This window comes from Chenopodium album, chromosome 17 (assembly GCF_948465745.1).
Source record: "Chenopodium album chromosome 17, dcCheAlbu1.1, whole genome shotgun sequence".
Classification (NCBI taxonomy): Eukaryota; Viridiplantae; Streptophyta; class Magnoliopsida; order Caryophyllales; family Amaranthaceae; genus Chenopodium; species Chenopodium album.
In genome coordinates, this window is record NC_137850.1 from 49,270,069 (window position 1) to 49,294,572 (window position 24,504).

A 24,504-nucleotide genomic window follows, 5' to 3' on the forward strand; every position below is an offset into this window, starting at 1 on the left:
ATGTTTCACCGTTTCCGTACAAAATAGCTAGACTGAAATAAAGATTGTTAATTACCTGATTGCAATATTAAGAAGATGCCAAGGGAGCATTTCTTCAGAGGAATGTAGTTGAAAATTACCGTACAATTTATCATAACTTGAAAATGCAAGCTTGGTTAAAAGGGTTCTTCCCATTTAATAAACCCATGAAATCAACATGCGAGTGACCAGAAACCCTTGTCAGAATGCATGCGAAAATTCAGGAATTATATATACATCAGAGGAAGAGCAAAAGCTGAAGATACAGTTTATTTTAATAAAAAACGGCGACTGTTGATAAATCTTTTAAACAATTACAAGAAGTAATTGACAATAATTCGCTATGTCAATATTTACAACTTAAGTTCAAAATCCTTTTCCATGAAAGGGAATATGACCCTGCAATATTAAGTAGAATCAGCTGAAGAAATCTTCAGGGCCACTGTCATCATCTCCTCCATCATCAGATGAATCACCATTGCGCCTGCTCAGTGACAATATAAGTTCCATGAAATCCTGTCCTGAACCAGAATTACCGCTTTGCTCTGGTCTTGATAGGCGATTTTCCAGAGAAACTAATTGCAAAAGCAGCTCCTGAGGCGAAGTCACATGATACATCCAGTCCCTTTGCCTTGGCCTCAACTGGAAATGGATTAAAAATTATTGTCATTAGTATCATTATCACCATCATTTAAACTATCATTGTTGTCAATATTTCTATCAGCATCCATATTAATTTCATCAACATCATCCTCATCATCATCATCATCATCATCATCATTACTATCCTCATCGTCGTCGTCAATATCATCCTCATCATCATCATAATAACAATAATTAACCTCATCATACATTTCTTCATCATCCTCAGAGTCGCCATCGTCATCATCATCATCATCAGATGATGAATCATCGTCGTCATCGTCATCGGAATCACCAAACTCAAAGATATAAGACCGATCACTTATCAAAACCTTTTCAGCAAAGCAATGCAGAGATAAATTAGACTACCTCCGCCACTTATCTGACATTACCACAATGTCGTTAACGAGATTCTCACTGAGTCACTAGCAGGGTAATTAGGGTCATTTTGTACACAGCTTTATCTTGTAACCAACTAAGGCTATTTCCATTAACGTTTTTCATTAAAAAAATAAAAAATGCAATAACTATGTTACTCAAAAGTAAAAGAGTACAATGTTTAATAACCCCTCTATCCCAAAATAAAAGTTTCATTACATTCAAAAATATTGTCCTCAATAGAAGTATCATTTCTACCCCCATATATATTTTATTTTTTTAATTTACCAAACCCCGCTATCTTCTACTTTATTCACTTTTAATCAACCAAATCCCACCTCTTGTTTTATATAATTCACATTCCTAAAAACAAGTGCAAAAAGCATATGACACTATTTTTGGGAACGGAAGCAGTAGGAAATCTTATTTGGAATTTTTTTCTCAGCATCACAGGAAGTATGTCAGCGTTCTTTTTCTGATTGAAGTAGGAGGCATTTAGGTGGTGAGCTGTTGAAATTCCCAGCAAAACAAAACACCATGGCCATGGTAATACTAGGTAAAGTAGAAAAGACCTAATGGTAGAGTTTTTAAAGGAGCAGTGCGTGTGGCGGAAAAATGGACATCTACATCATCTCGAAAAATACCAAAAAGGAAACCAATTAAGAATAATTTCTTTAAGAAAATTGTAATTCCAACGTTTTCAAATAGACTAGCAACTACTCTCTCCGTTCCTTTTCTATAGTTACTTTTCAAGTTAGAGTGCCCCCTTTCTTTGGTTACGATCTATTTTAAGTAAAAATTTAACATATTACCTACTTCCAATGTAATTATTCTCATTTACCTACTTCCAATGTAATTATTCTCATTTACCATAATATTTACATAATCCCAAAGCAACTATTCTTATTTACCAAAATATTACTCCCAAAGCAGACACTCACATTTACCAAAACATTTCCATTTAACATACTCCCAAAGCATTTTTCTAATATCCGTCTTAACCTTAGAAAAGGAACAGAGGGAGTAAGACTTCATGTAATAAAAACAACACATACAACTATACAAGCACATGATTCCTTCTTTGGTTAGATTTTTTATGTACAACTCTGGAGCAGCACTAAGTTATTTGGTGTTGAGCATTAGAGTAGCTTGTCCCTTTCTGAAGCATATTAGATCGAGAACTAATGTACAAAAATGAATTTACTCCACAAGACCACAAGGATATTAACATTCAAAGAATCTAAGAGAAGAAATACCTCGTCTATGTTGGCAGGCAAAGTAGCTCTCTCCTCTGCCTTTGGAGTCCATATTTTGATGTCACTCTCAATTCCACTACTGGCAAGAACTGCAGTATGTGGATGTGCCTCAATGCAGTTAACCACGTGCTTATCAGCTTCCATGACACGAATGAGCTCTTCATCTTTCTTTCTCCAGATAAATATCCGGCCACAATCAGATCCACTTACCACATACTCACTTTTCGTCCCAAAGAAACCCACACCCTTGACTGTATCACGATTATGATGGCCCTTGAACACTAGGGGAACAGGCTTTTTTTCTGTATCCATGATGGATGTAGCTGCCTCTGAAGAGTCATTACGGCCAGGTTCATCAATATCACTGCATGTTGACTCAGAAGATGATGGAGCAGGAGGAGGATTTGGTCCCCATCCCATATCTTTAGCGAAGAGATATATATGCTCGTGATTATAGGACACAAGAAGCTCACTTTGGTCAGAATACGCCAGACCTGTAATCCCTACTTGCGCATTACCAACCAGATGCTCAGGACAACAGAAGTTTATAGGCTGGTCAAAATCAGTTGAGCCATCCCACTTATATCTTCGAATATCATAAATCCGAGTATACTCATCAGACCCTCCAACTGCAAACAGATTAGGACTTCTAGGATCAATTGCAATAGTGTTTAGTTGCACAATTGTAAAGTCACTCCCCCACTTAGTATTTGAATGGCAGGTAAAAAGTTCTGTAGAAGCTTTAGTTCTCAGATCAAACTGCATCAACATAGAGATAAAAGATTCAGTGTTGGTGAAGGCAATCATTATAGCAGCACGGTTAGTTACGATTCCTAAAAGCCCTAAATGAAAGGTGACAATGGGCTAAGTGAAAAATGTGAAGGTTATACAAGCTGTACACTGTACAGGGAAGTTGACCACAACATTAAATCCTTGATATTGCACTTACACTACAAACGCTTAACTCCCCCCCCCCCCCCCCCCCCCCAAACACACACACACACACAAAAGATTTGATAGAAAGGGACAGAATTCTAGTGAGATTCTACTGAGGGCAGCAGTAAAGAAAGAAAAAAAAAAGGTGATAAAATATCCGGACAGCCAAAAAAAGCAAGTGAGACTTTTGTAACTTCCAAATATATAAGCATTGCCAGGAAACTAACTTTACATTCTATGCTGCACCTTTGATAGCCTATGCAGTGTTTTTAAATGTGCTCTTCAGAAATCGAAGGTTTGACATATAAGACTAAACTAAAAGCCATTGCTTAGTGCCAGTGCAGTAACAAGTGTATTAAATTTTAAAACTTTCTTCTGCAAGGGTGGGTGTGGGGCTGGGGAGAAAGACAAAAGTCAAAGGAAGAGATGGAGTAAAGTACATGTTGAACCATTCCATCTTCACCGCAAGTATAAAAAATGTGAGGGCTCCCAGGTTCAATAGCCAACTTATGAGCTCGGCCTTGATGCCTACCAAGCAAGGAGGTCTCTACACGCCCACCTTCAAGAATTTGTGCATGTCTAACCTGAGAGCATAAGTTTATTGCAAATAAGCAAACAAAAATCGTTAATGTCGAATTTCTAAAGCACAAGGTATAAGCAGGAAAGCAAAGCCAAATTCCCCAGATTAAATCAGTGAATTACAAAGATCAGCCTCATTCAGCTCATTGCAAACCAAATTCTTTTTTTTTTTTTAAAAAAAAAAAAAAAAAAAAAAAAAAAAAAAAAAAAGCCTTATTAACTTCACAAACAACATTTAAAGAAAATAAAACACCCCCAAAAACAACCCCAAGAGAAATCATAACCTTTTGTGTGCCTCAGGTGTGAACAATAATATTACCGTTCAATGCTCTATATTAAGGTAACTTTTAACCATATTTGGGGTGACTTTAGCTTGCTTTGATAATCTTTGTACATTAGAAGTGATTTTAAAGAGTAATATGACTATTTATATTCATTCAGGAGAGATTTTTAAGAAATAATTTATTGTAAAAAGAACAACTTTGTCAGTAAAATATAGGTGACATTTATATTTTATCAGAATGACTTAGCATGGCAAGCATAATATATAAACTCATTTTTAGGGTACCTTTACTCCCGCTTTAAAAAAAATTTAATGTACACTCACCTTCTTTAGAGTTTGGGGAGAAAAATATATACCTGTCCATCTGCTGCGCAAGTAACAATGCTGCCATCCTCACTGAAAGGCATGAATTTCGCTTGAAACACATTATTACTATGACCAGAATGAAATGAGAGTTTGGCTTTGCCAACTTCCCAATCCCATAATATAACTCTCCTGTCATCAGAACCAGACACAAGAATTTCACCAGACGCGTTGAAGCTCACTGTATTTACACAGCCTCTATGCTTCTCCAACTTCCTCAAAATATCAAGTCTAAGGACAAAATCCTGGACCAGAAGCACAGTTTTAATGCGGCGAATCTAGTTGAAACATAACTACAAATCCAAAATATATATAGTGAAAATGCAACAATGAAACTTTATCAAACAAAGTAACAAAAATTAGGAAATTCTCATTTTACTACATAAGTTTAAGCAATATCGTACATTGGTTACAAAATCACATTGTACAATGCATCAATTCTTTTACAAACGCAGATGAACGAACTCGAACACGCACCGATTCTCATGATCTTACCTTAGTACAGCAACATTTGCAATCTGAATACTTAATACGTCAAATTCTTCAATAATTTTGTTCCAATTAACCAAATTTGTAACTTTAACAATGTCAATGCATCAACCAGTGATCAAGCTAACATAATCACTACTCTATTTTAATTTGATTGAGACACACTACACATCACTGAAAATTAAAGCCAAATTAATAAATTTAAAAAAAAAAAAAAAAAAAAAAAAAAAAAACTTTTGTGGGTGAAAAAAAACCCCAATTAATCAATGCATAAAAAAGATAAAAAATACATAATCAACAGCAAGAAGAATTAGGGTTTAGGGAAGTAACCTCAGAAGCGGTAAGACGATGAGCGAAGCTTCTAGAAGAGAGTTGTCCGACCTCTCTAAGCCAAACATCCAAAATTGCTTTGTCATGCACACTTCTCGGCCTCTTCACACCCATTGATCAATTAATCAAATTGTAATTGTAATTCTAATTGTTCTTCGTTTAATTGAAAAAAGAATCAGAGAAATTTAATTGATTATATAGAGGAGAATCATAGAAATTAGGGATAAAAATTCCTGCAATTATATGAAGAAGATGATCAAGGAGGATCTTGTTGAGAGTTTAAAGTGAAAAAGGGGTTTCTAGAGGTTGGCAGTACAATGCTTATGCCATTAGCCCGGTGCAACTGTGCAAGCACTGCTTTGGTTTAAACTTTAAAGTAGAGCTACTACAAACTTTGCAATTCTTATGTACTAGTATACTTGTATTTATTTTGGTAGGCAACTCTTTTTTTATTTATTTATTTATTTATTTATTTTTGACGAAAATAATTTGGTAGGTAACTTGAATTACCCCACCTATGTAAAACCTCTCACAAGTCAATAATAAGATATTTTTACCGATAATAATAAGTTAGTTTTATATTTACCCATAAGGGTTAATAGAAGGTATGATTTAGCATTTTATATATATATATGATATACTACTCCATAGTAGATACAAAATTTTATCGCACTTTTTGAAATATTATCCTTTTAATTATGGAGTATTTAAGTTGATATTTACTTCTTATTACTTTACTACGGAGTTCATGTTTTTGTCAACTTAATTGAACATCAATGGTAGAAGTTGGGACTACAGTCTACATAGCTTTTCATTTCTCGAAAGCTTTGATGATAATAGGGTATATTTTTTTTTAATCGTAATAGAAATAGGATTTGATTCAATTTGTTAATCAAATGACCAGTTGACCACTAACAAAATTGATCCCATAAGGATTTTATTTTTAATGTTCATGGCCCCTGTTTGGACCAAACTGATTATACCATCTTTATTATGGTTCTTTTAAAAAGACCACTACACCCATTTCCCTTAAATATTGAATAAAAATAATAATAATAATAAAAAAAAGACAATAAATCAACAAAGAAAAAGAAAAGATTAATCAATCAACAAAAACTTACTTTGTATTTTTTTTTTCAAAAAGTCAATTACTTTAATCACGATACAAATAAATAAACAAATTATTATTATTTGTGGTCAGCCACACAGTGTGACCAATCATCGAGAATTACTTGAATAATGAGAACACTCAAAAGTCAAAACTCAAAACAGTTTGCACAAGAAAGAAAAATGAGCAGAGGTAAATAAATTTTAAACTTGAATATATATTTGCCAATTCTGTAAAGGGACAAAATGAGCTACAATCAAGGTGAAGTGTATTCTTGTGCAATGAGGATAGAATTTGAGTTATCTGAGCCATATAATATCCAAAATTTACATCATCATCATTTGTAAAACTTAGACTTTAAACTCCAGCTATTACTTTGTCTTTTGTCTATATTTACATCATCATTCATCAATGTGCAAAGTGACGCTCAGCTCCTTCCGCCTCCATTGGAGCTTCTAGAGCAACTGTAATGTGGCACCCAGATTTACTTGGGTGCTATGATTTTACTATCCTAATTCTAACCCTATTCTTATGGGAATCTCAGGAGACTTCTTTTTTTCAAATGACAGCAACTTCTGTAGTCTGTAGCACAGTAGCAGAGTCCTGTCAAATACTTTGTATAAACACAGTAAGCAGAGAACCAGAGGGTTAAAAAAAGATCAATAATATGGAATGCTAATTTCTTGGCTGCTTTCAAACCAAAAATTGTCAGAATTAGCATAATCTTACCTTAGTTTTTTTCCCTACAATACAACAGTCTTCAGGTATAGCATGTGATAATTGATTGCAATACGATATGTATAAATCATGAGGAGCACATCGGAGTATCTGCCTAGATTAAGAGATAAATGTCAAAACTATCTTGTCCCGACTATGGTTACACCTGCATTAATGGTAAATTAAAGGTCAAATGTAATTTCATGAGAAGACAAATTTTGATAATATGCCCAGAGCACAGTCCTTGTTAGTGAAGGATTTTAGTAGGTTTTACCTTGATTTTAAGTAAACATGAAACGCAATGTTGCTCTGGGCCTTTAGCAGCAGTGATAAATGAAACATGGAAACCTAAACTTTTGTGATTTCAGATTTAATTGCTTATAAGTATCCAGAACGACTTTGGAGGCACACCAAAACACGTCATATACTTTGTCGTAAGTTTGTAACTAATGATGAGAAAGATAGCATCATCTCTCAGCATGTGGTCACTCAAACCAATATCAAGCTCCATACTTGTATTAAACCTGAAAATCACTAAAGATAACGTTACTTTGTGTCAGATAATCTACTTAAACAGTATATGATGAACAGAAGATAGCTCATAATCTCATATGCTTAATCAAAGAGACACTTAACTAGGCATAACTGTCCAGCTTTGAAAATAGTGCATGCTTTCACAATAAACACCAATTCATAGAATCCAGCAGGCACAAATTTGTCACTATTACCCGCAGCAAAATGAGTCACAGGAATTATCCAAGAAAGTAATTCTTCCTGTAAAAATACACCAATCTCAAACATGAACCATACACAGTATTTTCTAAGGATACAGGCAGGCACACATAGTTGTTAATAGCATACAAGCAGAAGAATGAGGTTGGATATTTGGCACCCCACAACTCGAGAAAAGCCGGCCCTGGGGTAGTGATCAAATGTTAATATTGCATAGCAACAGGTCATATGTTAATGTTAGTGTTGAACAACAGCAGGTCATATATTTGTCTGGGCATTCTAAATAGAAAGCATGAGCAATAATTATGTTCAGTGGCAGTATCATAATTAAGAGGAAAAAAATTGAGCTAAAATACCTCAAGGATCAGTAGACTCAAGAGAAACTGCAATCAAAACCAAGGCATCCACCATATGTACATTCTCCCAAGGTTTTTGTGAGAAACTGCCTCAGCAATCAACCGACGAGCTTGCCCCTCCACAGCTAAAGGCAAAGATGGTGCTGCTGCAACCCCAACAACAATTCCTTGCAACCTTGCTTCAATGTTACTAATAGCACGCTGCAATTAACAAACATGCAATTCAGTAAGGATATTAGATTACATAAGTGTCTGAGTTGTCAAATTGCACTATCTCTGTATGAGATTACGTAAGTGTACATTTGTCAACAGCTGTTAGTTCTTCCCTCCTTTCTCACAATAAACAATCATCAAGGAACAAATTCCTCCTTAGTCTCAATCCAACTTACTTTTCTTAGCTTGTGCATAATAAAGATGCTAACTTCTAGAAACAGCATGAATTGCAGAAGATTTTTCTGTCAGATAGTAATATTTGCACCTTTGATATCGATTTGAGTTTATCCCACCCATTGATACACTTATAGTATTATGTGAAAAACAGGTTGATTTATTAATTTGAACTACAAGAATTCATCCTTTACCAGACCCCTTCTTTCTTTTACATACTAAGCGGCAAACTCATACTTCAAAAACTAAGCCTTTTTTTAAAATTTGTTTTGGTAAAATCAACTTTTAGAGAATGATGGGAAGGGGAAATGAAGAGCATATGTCTGTCAAGCCATATCAAGGAGAAGTGACTTTCCTGAGACAAACCACCAATTTCTTCATGTAAAAGACAATCATTTTCCTTTAAGACCAAGAAACCACATATAGATGTTCAAGCCAAACCTAACTTCATTTTTGCATACTGTGCTATCAAAGAAAAGGCCAAGGAAGGAAGACACGATGGGTTACTAGCAAACTTCATCATCCTTGGGATTAGTAATTTGTCCCAACTCCCTAGGATGGCCAAAGTAAAAGGGGTATCAAGGATTACTGGAGAATGATGCTTTGTATATTGACTATTGAGGTATACTTTGATGCATAAGGTGACCCTGGACAATTTCCCTCCCTTTCAAGTGTGGGCCTTTGGGGATGAGTATTTTATTGCTACAGGAGATTAGATTTTTCAATACCAATTTATTCTACATAACAGCCGAGCCAGCTTTAACACAATAAGTCAATCACATAGTACCTGAAACAGAGGTAAGATTGAGTGTGCAGAAGAAACTATCAAACCTGGGCATGGGGATTTTGAACTTCCACTCCGCTTGATTTATGAGATTGAGTCCACTCTACAAGGGGATCGTGGATAAATGTTTCAAGAACACTCATTAGTGTCTCCCTGTGAGTTCTGAGAACCGAAAGAGTGATCTCACACACCTTGAGAAAGACGCCCTCATATCCAGTGATTCCCAATCCATCAATCATATTCTGGCATTCACCGCAAAGTAGCTTAAATTAGAGCATCAACTTGTCATCGGTCATAAATCATCCATGAAATTTCAGATCAAGAAATCAAAAGGCTTAACAAGGGAGATCCTATTTTTGATACCAAAATACCAATAGATGATGAGAGGGAGTAAAATAAAATAACGTAGCAGCAAAAGCAGTAAAGGCACAAAAGACTACAGGACATCACTTTCTTACAAACATGCAAATACCATGCACTCCACTCACCTGGGTCAACCTGAAAGGCACAAGCTCTGGTTTCTCCAACAGCAGACCTTTGTCAAATAAGCAACTAAAATCAACATGCACACAATCCCCTGTAGTAGAATCAAAAAGGATGTTTTCTCCATGTCGATCCCCGAGGCCTACAATGTGACCAACCATGGACCACACTGCAGTAGTATGTGCATAAGCAACTCTGGCTCTGAACCAGGCAGCTGGCTCAGCAAATGTAGTTAAAAACCATTTGTGGAAAACAGGGGGAAACATTGGAAGTATTTTGGTCTTCAACATCTCATCTTCTGGCATTCTCCCTTGGGATTGATCATACAATCGCTTAATCTGAGGATTCGTCTTCTGTCTGTCAAATTTGCCACACGTTATATAGATATCCTGAAGAATGTGCCGTAGACCACGAGTGTGAGGCACCCATTCCACCATTCCACAATCCTCAGTTAAAGGAATTACGGCAAAAGTGCGAATATATAGTTTTCTTCGACGGCTTTCAGCACATTTTGACAGTAAACGATTAATCATAGCATTAAATTCCATCATACGAGCATCCTTTCGTAGATCATCTTTGGGTTTACAGAGAAACGCACGCTCAATGCCATCACTTCCAACAAGAACAACCTGCACAAGCAAATTTATTATAAAATCTTGTATCTGATCAAATCTTTAAGAGCATTTCATTAATAAGGCTCAAAGGTTGAAATGTTATGCCAAGTGATTACCAAAAGGCAAAGCCCAAAGTAATCTATTCACGTAATGAGCTCTTAAATAAGTGGTCAGATTTCAGAGTAGATAGAATAGTATTTAATGGGTGATTTCAATCATTTAATTTAAACTTTTAACTTAAGGTTGTTTTGGGAATATACGGAGCACTTACAGATAGTTTTTCTTTAAAAATCCTTATAATTATTACAAATAAGAACCAATTATTTCTCCAAAAAATAGTTAAAAAAAAAAAATCAAAAGCATTTTCCTAGTATAATAAATTTTAAAAACAAAATAAGAGAAAACATTAATAGTTAGCAGAGTTTGAAATATCCAAATTTCAAGTATTTGATATCACTCGGGTCATGTTATAATGATGGTGGAGAGATTGATGCAGCATCACTTAAATATGGAAACAATATATACCATCATATTTATTAGCTAAAGCAAGCACGGTCTGGAATGAAAGTGGAATGTGCAAGTACTTACTTTTTTGGGACGTTGAAGAGATGAAAGTATTTCAACTTCATCTGCTATTCCAGCTATTGTTGGAAGTTCAGTAGCTGAAAAGATATTAGATGAGTCTGTCAAGGTTGACTCACAAGTAGGCAAGTTAACTGTGAGAGACTGCTGAATAGGCATTATGATTCCTAGAGGCATCATTCTCTTCAGGGAACTAAATTCAGTTAAGATATTGATTGTTCTCACTTTTGATTGGCTAGCATGAAAGCACAACCTAATCAGATGATCAGTTAAACTGGTAAACTGAGAAAAAAATTCATTGCGACGGCTGTCTGGACTGGGCCCCTTGCGCGCAGCTTGCAAGATCTCTGCAGCTGCTTGTCTCCTTGAAGAAACAGCAGATTTAGAAACAGCCGCCATGAGCCATATAGCTTGCTGAGGATACTGCCGGAGAACAGAAGTAATGATGTGTTTGACCAATCGAACAATCTCTTCATTTTGGTGGCAGATTCTAGAAACTAACTGTGGCAGAACAGCCAGCCACTGATAAGTTGGCAAATCTTTCAGACAGCCTCGCATAATACTCATTACCTGTGTAATACAGTAATAGTGATGTCAAAAGAAGATAATCAAGCATTAAACAATGTTAAATGATATTTGAGAATTCACAACCAAAATACAACCTTCCCCTGAACATTTTTTAGATCTTTATTTGATGACCCACTCTGATGATACACACTTCCAAAGTCAAACCAAAGGGTCAACAATCTTGGGAGGGCTTGGAAAAGATTCTTATGACCTCTGTGAAGGCCTTTAGCGTAAAATAAAAGTGCTTCAGGAAGATAAACCCACCAAGGCTTCTCAGCATTTGAATTATTAGAGATGATACCAGAAGCAGGTGGTATCCTTGGATTAGTATCAACATTTTCCACCTGACGTTTTCTAGCATCAACAAGAACTTCATCACAATATTTAGCAACATAGAAGTAACCTTTCTCCCACTTAGGTTGCAATTCCCTCACCCTAGAATACAGACTCATTACGTCTTCTTTCTGCTTTTGTCCAGTATAATGGATCCATCTTGAGTATAAGAGAAGGGTCTTTCCTATATTACGATTCTCATTTTGAGCTTGAGTATCACCATGCAAGGGTTGCGGATTTGGTGGAATCAAGGCAAGGCTAGTAATAGATGATATTGCAGCAGACCCAACAACTTCTATAGGCATGTTTAAGAGAGACTGCTGCAATTCAGCAATTGCACCCTCAGACCGCTTCATGCTCCATAGAAGCTTGGCTTTTTCAATATGGACATTAGGTGCGCCAGAAGAATTCGCCTCAAGAATAGCTCGATTAGCTGTCTCATAATGACCAGCAGAGCGACAAAGCTTAGCATATTGAAGCCAGCAGTCTCCAACTTGAGCACCCATTTTACTGGCACCAAAAACAAGTCTCCTGAAAGCTAAAAGTGGTTCCCTTGCCCAGAGAGATGGTTGTGTGAATTTTAGCCTATTCTCCCAGTTCTCTATAACTTTCAAAAACTCTAGGTGTCCAAGATGAAAAGGTTTTTCCAAGAAAGAATGGCAACCGAGTAGATCACGGAAGTTTTCTAGCTCTCTCAAAAGATGAAGTTTTACAATAAACGGATAAGCCCGCGCATATGAGTCCATGCCAGCAGCAGCTAATGGAGCAATAAGAGCTTGCTTTGATAAAGCAATTTTCTCATCAACCACAAATCGATCTTTTTGCATAATTGCCTGAAGAATTTTAGCAACATCCATGTCAAACGAAGCATTGCTGTCAGAAATGCTACAAAGTAGGCCTTCTTTATTAGCTCCATCTAGATACTCATCCATTAGGTCCCATTTGCCAAGTCTCCACGCAGCCTGCACCCCTTGCATGCACCATGTTTTCCTATATTGAGGAATTCTAGATATTAGGCCATCCACATGGGTAACCATTGTCTGAAGATGGCACATATTAAGTAAGCAATTGAGAACATCTGAATGCCTTTGAACTGAGGTAGATTCCATCTGCAAAGCTTGTTCACAAGAAGTCAGGACCTCTGCCCAGTTTCCAGCTTTTTTGTTTATTAGCAGCTGATCTTGTAAACTTACTGACTTTCTTAAGCTAGCCAACCCTGATAAACCATCAGGTTCATCCATACCACTATAGATTTCCATCAGGAATGAAATGTCTTCATCCTCAAAGATGCCACTCCTCTCAGCTGCTGGGTTAAATGAACCTGATTTTACCCGAATATGCGATTCAAAGTACATCAATGATCTAGCATAAGCCTGGCACCTAAAGGATGCCCTTGCTAGGGTCACCTTTGGAATTGCATCCAAAAGCTCAGAAACATATTTGCATTGTGCACGAAGTTTGTTCCTATCAGTTGCAGAGTTGCTAGTTGTGTTGCTTAACTTGGAAGCTTCTTTAGAGGAAACAAATGGAGAGTGGGAAAGTGCTATTTCTTGACCCACATCATCAACCCATTGTCCCATATTATCAAGCAGAGTAAACACAGCTTGGATACAAATCTCACCTTGCCCACCACCAATTACAAGAACTGCAGCACCACTATTCTCTGAGGCAGCTGCATCAAGGACAGACAATATCTCTCCTGTAATACCGGAGCGGGCTGCCTCTGAACCATGGCAAACAACATCAAGAACTAAATAAGGTAGCAAATATGTTGCTGTTTGCATATCATGGCGCATTATTTCACGACAAGCCTTGAAAATGCTTGCACGAGATCCAGTAGCGTCCACAATCAGTTTTTTAATCCAACGAAAGATCCAATTCCTGAATGACAAAGAAGGTTGATATATAGCACCAGAAGAGGAAGATTCTGATGAATCGGAAAGTTGAAACCGAGAAATTAAGCATGGTGCAATGATCTCCTTAACATAGTCAGAAAATCGGTCCCACAAACGTTGACCCCTTTCACTCATCACTTGACAATCATTAGAGCCCTTAGACCCCAGTACACCAACTTTCAGCATCTGTGACAAAGAGGCCACAGCATTGCATCCAGCAATTTTTAGCAGCTCCTGAATAGCAAATGCAGCAGCATCTTGGATGTTAGCATCAGGGGCTGCTCTGAATGCCCTGGCGAGGTGCTTATGGATCAGTTCAAAGATCAAATCATCATCAGAGCACTGGATTTTGAATCTTTGACATGGTGCTGCCTTTACCTTGGCAGGATCAACAGCACCTAGAGCGCCAAGACAGTCCGCACACACCATTTTTAACCTCTGCCCAACTGAAGTCCGTGATTCTTCAGAACATCCTCTCAATAAAGATGTAATCAGAGAGCTTAAAACAGTAATATCTAAACCCATTTCTGTGCCAATTGTTGCTGCTACATCCTCATTCCTAAGGTTCAGTAGTTTGCTTAGTTCACAAGCAACCATATACCTTACATTTAAGTTTTCATGATTCAGGCCATCAGCGGCATCTCGCAATTGATCCTTCAAAGTCATTGACCCTCGTGCTTCTTGTATCACTTGATTTACCTTTATTAACGCAGGAATGCTGGGCAACAGAGGAAATTCACGAATGTGCTGCTTTAGTATATCCTTATTTTCACACACAAGCTCTTCTATAACATCAACAATTTTATCCAAATGCATAGAAGGCTTGTCTTTTTCTTTCTCCAAAAAGGGAATTAGAGCAGAAAAAACTTGAAATATGACATGCTTAGCACTAGATGGTGACAGCATTGCCAGCTGCTTGATGAAGAAATGTAACACAGCGAGACCTTCACCTCGCAGGGATTCCTTCTCAATCGCATGCATGAGAAGCACCATAAGTTTTGGTACATAGGTACTTAGGTGAGGACCCATCAATTTAATCAACAATTCTATTCTTTTAATAGCTTGCTTCTGCCAAGAGATGTCCTTTGCCTGGAGCATTTTCGTATCAATTCTTTTGAGAATGACAACAAAATAATTCTTCAAGAAGCTAGGAAGATCTTCACTTCCCGTCAAAGTTTTTGCAACTTCTTCTATCATTTGTGGTACTCTTCCCAACCTGTCAACGAATATAAGAAAGTTACACAATGAAATAAAGATGAACATGAATAATACAGGATAGTTTATATCATATTTCTGCGATATACTAAATCATGAGAACTTATTCTAGAATGAGAAAAAAGGTAAGGATAATTGGCATATATGCACAATATCTTGTACTACACTAGACTTGCATGTGAAGCCTCACATAAAGCAAAGTAAAATAAAAAAGAAACCTATGTTACTCGGACTCTACATTTCACCTCAAGTACTTGTATCAGATCCACGAAACTCTGACATGGGTATAGACACTATGAACATTCATTTTAGGCCGAAAACAAGTGCAGATTTCACAAAATTGTGGAGTCTGACTGAACAAGCACCGAAGTCCGATACAAGTACCTGGCTCCAAGTAGCACAGATCTCAATAGCCATAGATTGGAATGATATAAAGGAGGCATCCACCAAGATTTACAAGCCGAAATACATACTTTTGGCTAATCTCTTCTGGGTCATTTCCATCCACAAAGCACACTAATTCCTCCAATAAATCAGGTAATGAAGCAGCAAATAATTGTTGCTTGTCTGATTCTATTTGCTCGTGGTAAAATTGCAAAACAGAGAGCAATTCTTTGCCATCAGATTGCTGAAGAGCATAAGCAAGTACTTTCGGTAGCCAGCGAACAATCATATTCACCATATTTGTGTCCAAGTAGTTGGCAAGCTCATGCAAAATGGCAACTGATTGTTCGTCATTCTTTTGGGCGACAACAAGCTTTGGGAGAACAACCGGAATCATTTTGAGGACCAGCTTCTTGGTTTCAATACCATGAACAGCCTCGGCAAATTCCCTCACCATTTCTGAACGGTTTACAAGCCGTAGGCAAAGATACTCAAATAACTCATTTCGAATATGAGTGAACTTTGAAAGGACTAGTTCAACTCCTCCTTGAAGATGAAAGTAGCAAGACCGATCAATTAACCTTGCAGCAGTCACTCTAACAGTCAGATGGGGATTGTCAAGTTTGTCCACTAGCAAAATAAGCGAAGCTAAGAAAAGCTGACAGTTTATATCCACTGCCATCATAATCTCAGCAGCTGACTCCAATAAAGTTTCAACAATTTGGGGGTCTTCAGTTGTTGCAAGTGCTTTTACTATTTTATCAAAAAACATCTGTCTTTTACTTGCATTAGGCATCTCCATCTCTGGAAACAGACAAATTAAAATATTATCATCCAGAAAGAACCTGAGCTGAGAGCAGAATGCTTCCCTCAAAGACCTCTTTTTATGGAGGAGCAGGAATTCAATACATTTAATCCATTGGGCTCTTGTTTCTAGAAGAACTTTTCTCTCTGCATGCATGATGATTCGGTGAAATATTGCTACACAGGAAACTTGGACCTCTTCTGAAGACTCATCAAAAAGAAAGTTGAAGAACAATGAATGTATGTAGCTAAAGTCACACAAAGCAGTGTCCTTTATACATATATTATCCGGGACATGCATGACAAATGAATTCCGAGCATCAGCATGAAAAACCTTTTTATCACACTTCGCACACCAAAATCCTTGAAATAAAGAATCCAGCATCAGATTGTGCTTTTCATCGCTATGAAAGGAAATTTTGCAACCATGTGCACTCCTACCATCAGAATTATGACAAAATTCTGTCAGGCATGACAAATATCCTAAACAAAAAGGAATTACTTTTCTGACATTCTCATGCACCTCTTTCCCAAGATACCTACAAATTGAGAAACAAATAGCAAACAGTAGCAATATTAGCATTTCCTTGTATATAAGGTCTACAAAAGCAGACTCAATTGTAGCTACAATCCACAGTGGACACTAGGACACTTTTTATTAGTGACATCAGTATGCTTTGTTCATGAAGAGAGAATTTAAAAAAAAAAGGGAAAGAAGGATTAAAGGCAATCATCTGTGCCTGTAAGAGACAACATCCAGTTTCTGATCATATGCAAGCACAAAACATCCTTCACTTACTTGAGCCATGTTAAAATAGATGAGAGTGCACAAAAATTAGATGACATGACAATAATTGGCATAGCCATGACAGCCTCCATCCTGACTTCTTCCACTGCATCATGAAGTCCCAAATTCAAAACATCAAGTTGAAGTTCTAACTTGGGACCAATCAGAGACAAGATTTGAATGGAAAGGCATTTAGTTCTCCATGGCTGATGGGTTTTGACGACCTCAAGATGATGAGTCCATGGAAGCTTGAGCACAGAAAATATAAGATCCATGTTACAACTGTCATTACAAAAGTGCTTCACATTTCCAGGAAAGGGACCTAAATATAAAGTTACCAAAACATCACAAGTCAAGAAATAATTGTTAAAAGAAAACTGAATTTGAGGAAACATAATGCAAAAGACTACATGGAAAAAGCACCTGTATTCAGTAGACAGAGAAAGAACAAGATAATATAAAAAAAATATATATATATATATATGTTTCATTTAGATGTCACACGACAATAAATAAATAACACTACAGCAAACATACGGCCAAATTCACAAACAAGGATTCAAAAAGAGCAATGATAATCAGTTCTTAGGAGGATATTGAGTAAACATGTATCTACATTACCTAACCATGGAGTGAAGAGGTAAATGTTATATATCATAGAATCATAGATAGATCAGAAAATATGTATGTATAGCAAAACCCAGATTATTAAAAATAAATAAATAAATAAATAAATAAATAAATAAATAAAAGATTCAGCCTAGCAATGCATACAGAACATGCATGAGATTGACACGAGATTAAATGTCCAAATGCAGGTTGAAATCTTCTTTAACAAAAGCAAACAGCTCTGATTATTATTGTCATTTAGAGCTTAATATTCTAAAAGGAAGAGCATACTCTTAAATTTCCTCCACAAAGATAATACTTCCTTGGGTCTTTTTTTACTTGACCTACTTTTACACTATTCAAATCCCCACCATTGACTGTCTTTTGTGAGTTATATGTAAGGAAAAACATATTTATGTGGGATCTTCTTAGAATCCCATCTCTGTTAATACTTTCATAATATCTAATTTTTACTCACTGAGAATTAAAGCTATTTATGGTTAAAGTTATGCATTGGCAAGCGTGATAAATGAAACAGGTAAAGTAAATAAAAGAATGAAGGAAGTACATTTTTTTTCTTACTTGGCAATAACAATGTTTTGTGTAATGCTTCAAAATAGCTTGACAAGTCAATTCGGATAGAGTTCTCATGATTTGCCTACATGAGAGACATTGTATCAGACTCGGAAATAATGATTCCAAGAGGTAGCAACCAATGGTAATACAAGAGCTAACTTCATCCTACTGCATACCTGCTGGAAAATCCATGGGATCCACAAATATATCAGCTCAAAAATTTTTGCTGATATATTGGTGTTTGGGTATTTGCAGAAGACCGTACAAAACATGCTAAGAGTTGCTAGAGCAAGTTCATCTCTGGTAGCCTTTGTATGAAGCCCTGAAGGTTTCAGAGATTCGACGGCTGAAAGAAGTGATGTGCACATATCAGCAGCGTATTCTCTGTTTGTCTCCAAATTAAGGTGAAAACACCCATCCTCTCTCTTCCCAACAAAATCAGATGTGACCTCTTCTCCATTTGTCTTCTGGCGCTTTAACTTGGAAGTTCCTAAATCCTCTGCTGGTCTTTTACAATCTACTCTGAACCTATCTGATCTATTGTCACATGCTGCTAAATGACGACTCGTAGTATCACTAATGGTGCCTCCCCCAACCCTATCAGGACCAAGAATAGAAATAGCCACCTCAAAGCTATCTTGTAGCATTAAGCAAATACTTGAGGAACAAATCATATTTAGTAGAGATTTTGGCTTCCAGACATGAGGATGACAAATTCTAGAGACTCGGATATACGCACTACACAGGGCAGCCTGTCAAGCAACATATAAATTATATTTTTCAAACCAAGAGGCCGTGTACAAGTCAAAATATCTTCCAATTTGTCTTGTAAGGAAAAAGGCGATAAATTAGGAGAAAAGGGGGTTAATCTTGACCTGTAACTCGGAACTTTTAGTTTTTGGAAGAGAGTTAAAGAACACAATAACTAATTCAGCAGCTGTTGATCTAACAATGTCAGCAGGGCACCTGGAATGCAGAACATCAAGACAGCTACCTATAGTGGAGTCAAAAGCCATGTTTCTGCAAGGAAAAACAACATATTTTCTAAGGCAAAGAACAATGGAACATTTGATATGCTTATATCAGAATAAAAGTCCATTTAAGAATGTTATGCTATTTGTTAAAGGTAATTTTGGGCTCAAGGATATTGCATTTTTGCATCAGGCATATAAAGAACAACTATTACCGGGAAAGAGGCGCATACACAAATGAGACTTAAGTGGGTAATAGGTGATGGCACCTATGTTACTCAGACAAGGATTAAGTGTCTACTCGGATTTGGGTGTCCAAGCGTTGGACTCTGCTATTTTGTATTATAAGTCAAATTTTTAGTTAATAACGAAGTATCCAAGGGTCGTGTACACGACAAGCAATTTTTGAGGTAAATCAAGGTGTCAAAGTAACATAGGGTGAAGGTGATGTTTGCACAAATATATGTCCGCTTGTTTCTCAAGTATTCTACTATATCCTCAACAGCTAATCTCAAGTACTGAGGCATTTGATCCTTCACATCAACCGAACTGTCATAAATAACCAGCAGAATAAATATTTTGTATCCACAAACCACCAAATACTTAATACTCCAAGTTGAATGGTGCATTTCCTCTCTGTGTTTTACATGCACAAGAAATTAAAATATTTTAAATTCATCTTCTATCATAAATCCTGACTTTACACCTGACTCCTTTAATACTGATACTTACAAAAAGTACTGCGACGGAAAGCTGGAATTTTCTGGGAGACTAGGAGAGTTGTCAACCATCTATAATATGAAACAAGTCATAGGAACAGGTGGAAAATAGGTCAAGGCAAGTAGTGTAGATAACTTTAATATTTGAACAATAAAGAAACTATATCATAATTCTGAGATTTAGCCATATGTTGCGAGAAAATCACTGGCATCCTGGCCTGGACTGGTCAGTCAGTGGCTGCTATGATTGTTTCATTAGTAACAAAACTCCAAAGAGGAACAGAAATTTCAGATAATTAATATATTGGCATAAGATTCAATATTACAGACTGTCTATTATGGTATTACCTATTCTCGTCCTAAACAATCATGAAATAACTTCCTATATGAAAACAGGTGGCTGGAATTGAAGGCTCTTTTTTTCACAAGTAAAGGAATTCAAAGGAGCAACACCTAAATTAAAAAAGAGCAAAAACTTTACAGGATTCCACAAGGAAACAATTAAAATAAGGCAAAAGCTTCAAAACTAATGCCCACTTCTACAAATATTTTGACACATCAATCTTAAGGAAGCTAGAGACTGATTTTTCAAATTTCATGCTAAAAATCATACCTGAACACAGGAAGGTTTCCATCAGCTTCGCTTAATATGATTATCATGGAAAAAATTAGTTTCTCATATGGAACAATCTCATAGTTCATCGCCATTCCAGCAATCCGAGCGAAATCAAAACATGCCTACCATAAAACATGATAAATAGCCATACTAGAATGAGATCATGAATAGAAGAAACCAATTTCAAGAAAGGGAAAAGTGAACAAATGTCAAATAGAAGAAGGTGCCCCACCAACCATATGCAAATCAGCATCCTCATAGCTTAACATGGAGCACACAGCCAAAATAAAAGAAGAGGTCACAAGTCCTTCCACATAAAGAGTTCCCTCCGTCAAGCATTTACTTAGGAGCCAAATGATCCAAGTAGAAAATAATTTCCACCCCTCCTTTAGCGTGAGATCAACTAAAATACCATACCCATCGCCAGGCTTGTTACATTCTGGGAGATCACCGAGTAATGCTCCACCATTATAAATTTCGGTAAATGACTTTGAAAAGCATTTAAGAGACACTTGAGCAGATTCTATAATGCTTGATTTGCGGTAGTGTAGTGACCCTACATACCCAAGATCTGTACCATAAGAAACCTAATTTAGAAAATGAAAGAAACTTGTAAAATTGGCATGAATGGCATCTAAAATATAGTTTTCTTCCGATGCCTTGAATATGTTAGCATGCGGGGAACATAACTAGTACCCACAACTTCAATAAACTTGTACTAATTTACAATATAAGCCTATATGTATGGGAGGGGAAGGGTAATTTAAGCAGAAGAAAAGTTCCTAAACATATTTGGAAAGAAGCAACAGAAAAGCAGCAAACCCATAAAGTGCTCCCTCTATCTATTTTTTGTTCTACCTTTTCAATCTCTCCTTTATTTTTATTTTTTTTTATCTTTCTGTGTTCCTACTATACTGTTTTAGGTCACGATATCTCCCCTCTTTCCCAAAACCCCACAATATAAAACGCACTTAAATCTCTTAACCCCAACAACTTCTTAATTTGCTTAGAGTTGGAGATCGACAGATGCCAGCCTAGTTTGACTTGGACGTGTATCCAATATGACTAGTGAGGAAGAATCAAAAAGAAAAAACCTAACTCATATACAAAGGGTCTTGGAATAAAGGCACAATTAACAGTTTCCAATTAGTTTAACCTTGGCAAACCACATTCCAGATATGTCATTGATGATATGATTTGCATGCTTCTGTTCTCTATCATGAATGTTAGACAAGTTAAAGTGAAGAGTAAAGAATTACGCTCCCATAGTCATTCTTAATACTAGCACACATTGCATTCCAACACAGGATAAAATAATAATCTTTGAAACCCAACGATCAAAGTGAGGCCCATGGTACAGATGTCCAACTTTCAAATTCTGCAAATCAGTAACCACTGATTTCCTTTTTGGCATGCAATAATCCATGCTAAACTTAAGAAAGAGTAAAATAATCATCAAACAAAAAAATAAAAAAAGAATCGCACTATCTATATACCTTCTATTAATAACATGGCATCCAGGAAAAACTGACGATATGCATCTTGATCCCCACTTCGAAGCAATGCTAGAAGAGAGCCAATGGTTTCAAGAATCACTCCATGTCGGTCCCTGTGTAGTTCTTATTAATTCTCCAACAAGAGAGCAATTAACAAATGACAGTATGACAGGCACTAGGCACTAGCCTAGGGTAAAGGGATTTTCTTTTTTTTTTTAAATTCAAAACAGCTCCTTATCTAGTTTCCTTCATGGAGAAATTTGGATCTACGCCACAGCAAAACAGTGTGGAAATGAACAAAAAAACTTTTGCTTCGTAATACTAGAGCTTGACATGTCCATTTACTCAAAGACAAAAATATTATTTAAAAAAAAAAAAAAAAAAAAGCAGCCTTTTTGATATTATGCTCATATTTACCAATATCATCCAAAAAGCAACTAACATTCCAAAATTGTCCCACATTGGTTATGTAAGTATTAATAACAAGGCACGCCTGAGACCTGAGGTCCATTGGACACCATACAGGCATACACATACATGCATTATTGGCAAATTACCACAAAAATTGAAGGCATCTCCACTTGCATTAATCAGTATTATAAAAGACATTCCTCATAAAATTCATAATTTATACAGCTATAACTCATCAAATGATAAAAAGTTGAACACCAAGCCTCAATTAAACAATACATAACCCTATTTTTTCAGCATTTGCAATGAATTCCTCGACTTACAGCTCACAAATCAATCAAATTCATCAGCACATTGAAAAAAAAAATGTCGAAATATTTAGTGACCTAATTTAGAAGCTTGCAGGAAACAAAGTCCAACATACAAGCTTTTAGTACTTCATATAAGTCAAAATATCCAAAAATAGCATTCAAAATATTGAATTCAAGCAACTTATAAAATTAAGAAACTAAAATTTTCGGTACCGGAACGTCGGCTCAGCAAAGAACGGCAAGAGGCGGCCAATAACCGGCAAAATTGCATTCGATTTTCCGTGGTAAAAAACGCCAGGAAAATTCTTGGCGGTATGATTTAACAATTTTAATACTGCAATTACTTCTCTCTCATTTGCTGCACCAAAAAATCAAGAAATTGCATCAAATTGATGCTTAATTTATGGTAAAATTCAAAAACCTAGGTGAAATCGATGATTAATTTCTGGTAAAATTCGATTTCAGAGGAGAGAGAAAGTGAACCTGAAGGAGAAGCGATGACGTAAGCGTTGAGGAGATTAGGGAGAACGGAGCGGAATCTGGTTTCCAAAGCGACGTCGTCTCGTTTGTTGTTGGTAGGTGTTGAAGAAGAAGCTGCGAATCTTTCTCGGAGTTCGTGTACCAAGCTTGAGATGCTGGCCTTGGCGTCGCTTTTTCTCTCTCTGCTGTAGCTTCTAGTGTCAGGGACACTGGTGAAGACGAAGACGAACAAGTTGTGTTTTCATTTTTTTTCTATTTAATTATTTTTTTCCCTCTTTGTTTCGAATGTGTGTCGCGCTCTGTGATTTTCCCTCTTCTTAATTGAATAAAGAGTAATACTCGCTTGGTTTTGTAATCAAGTGCATCGTTTTAATCGGCATATATGTCAAATTAGATACTTTTAGACGCTCAAACGAGATTGTCCCCTAGAAAACAGCAATAACTCGATGTGGAACGTCAAGTGTCGCGACAACCTCCCCGGTCAGCATCAGTATAAGTAATCAAACGAGTGGTAGTAGATGGATATAAATGTAAGCCATAATCAATAGTACCCTGAATATAACGCAGAATGCATTTTAGCACATCAAAATGCAGTTCCCTACACTTGTTGTACCGCATAAGCAATGTTAGGACGAGTAAAAGTGAGATATTGTAGAGCACCTGCAAGGCTGCGATACAAAGTAGGATCCCGGAAGAGAGGTCCCGAATTTGCACTAAGTTTGGACTTAGTGTCAACTGGAGTGGCAGCAGGTTTACAAGAGCTCATACCTGCACGCTCTAAGATGTCCTGAGCATATTTATGCTGAGATAACAGCATGTAAGAGGGAATGCGTGTCACTATAATGTCCCAAAAAGTAACTCAGCGGCCCCTGTCGTAGGAAACTCTGTTTGCAATCTAGAGATAATTTCAGTACGCAACTTGTCAGAGGATGTAGCTAGATTAATATCATCAACATAAAGCCTCATTTTATTTTTTTTTTATTTTTTTATTTTTTTATTTTTGACAAGCTTCACTTTAATTAAATAATATGGAGTATTAAGTAAAAATAATTTCAATTTAGTTAACATAATATAAATTCAGCAAAATTCAGTAACTTTAAATATGAAATATAATAGAAAATCATTAAAAATAATTTAGTTCAGAAAAAATAATTTCAATTCAGTAAAATTAATTTCAATTCAATAAAAATAATTTAAGTTCGTCAAAAATAATTTCAGCTCAGTAAAAATAATTTCAGTTCAACAAAAAATAAGGTGAAGTAAACGGGTGCCTTACTTGTACTCCGTATTAAT

General features: G+C 36.4%; 2 protein-coding genes across 3 annotated transcripts; both read right to left on the reverse strand.

The window, feature by feature from the left end:
• Positions 1 to 264: 264 nt before the first annotated feature.
• On the reverse strand, positions 265 to 5,655 carry LOC145588375 (uncharacterized). 2 transcript variants are annotated; one of them, XM_081645020.1, is made up of 5 exons: positions 5,275 to 5,650; positions 4,449 to 4,700; positions 3,671 to 3,814; positions 2,295 to 3,053; positions 265 to 660 (listed from the first exon to the last, which is right to left on the reverse strand). In XM_081645020.1, exons 1-5 carry the CDS (start codon positions 5,386 to 5,388, stop codon positions 436 to 438), a joined length of 1,494 nt encoding a protein of 497 aa, XP_081501146.1. In that variant the 5' UTR covers positions 5,389 to 5,650; the 3' UTR covers positions 265 to 435. The 2 variants fall into 2 exon arrangements, with proteins under 2 accessions (XP_081501146.1, XP_081501145.1); XM_081645019.1 differs by lacking the exon at positions 265 to 660 and adding an exon at positions 672 to 992 and having other exon boundaries at positions 5,275 to 5,655.
• Positions 5,656 to 6,571: 916 nt separating this feature from the next.
• On the reverse strand, positions 6,572 to 24,028 carry LOC145589229 (serine/threonine-protein kinase ATR-like). The gene is made up of 21 exons (XM_081645773.1): positions 23,825 to 24,028; positions 23,685 to 23,763; positions 23,215 to 23,442; positions 22,945 to 23,089; positions 22,010 to 22,122; positions 20,750 to 21,084; positions 20,511 to 20,635; positions 19,083 to 19,227; positions 18,384 to 18,959; positions 18,214 to 18,289; positions 17,035 to 17,344; positions 15,521 to 16,774; positions 11,700 to 15,048; positions 11,044 to 11,607; positions 9,847 to 10,470; positions 9,406 to 9,600; positions 8,188 to 8,388; positions 7,736 to 7,873; positions 7,374 to 7,623; positions 7,112 to 7,265; positions 6,572 to 6,985 (listed from the first exon to the last, which is right to left on the reverse strand). The coding sequence occupies exons 1-17, from the start codon at positions 24,026 to 24,028 to the stop codon at positions 8,221 to 8,223; spliced, it is 8,490 nt and encodes a 2,829-aa protein (XP_081501899.1). The 3' UTR covers positions 6,572 to 6,985; positions 7,112 to 7,265; positions 7,374 to 7,623; positions 7,736 to 7,873; positions 8,188 to 8,220.
• Between the last annotated feature and the right edge of the window lie 476 nt (positions 24,029 to 24,504).

Coding starts and splice junctions, on each gene's coding strand:
- LOC145588375 (XM_081645019.1), bottom strand. CDS start 5,388: ATGGGTGTGAAGAGGCCGAGAAGTGTGCATGACAAAGCAATTTTGGAT. Junction 4,701..5,274: donor ATCGTCTTACCGCTTCTGAG/GTTACTTCCCTA, acceptor CTTCTGGTCCAG/GATTTTGTCCTTAGACTTGA. Junction 993..2,294: donor TGCCTGCCAACATAGACGAG/GTATTTCTTCTC, acceptor TTTGCTGAAAAG/GTTTTGATAAGTGATCGGTC.
- LOC145589229 (XM_081645773.1), bottom strand. CDS start 24,028: ATGCTGTTATCTCAGCATAAATATGCTCAGGACATCTTAGAGCGTGCA. Junction 22,123..22,944: donor TTTGCTGAGCCGACGTTCCG/GTACCGAAAATT, acceptor AGAACTACACAG/GGACCGACATGGAGTGATTC. Junction 18,960..19,082: donor CTAAAAGTTCCGAGTTACAG/GTCAAGATTAAC, acceptor GTTGCTTGACAG/GCTGCCCTGTGTAGTGCGTA.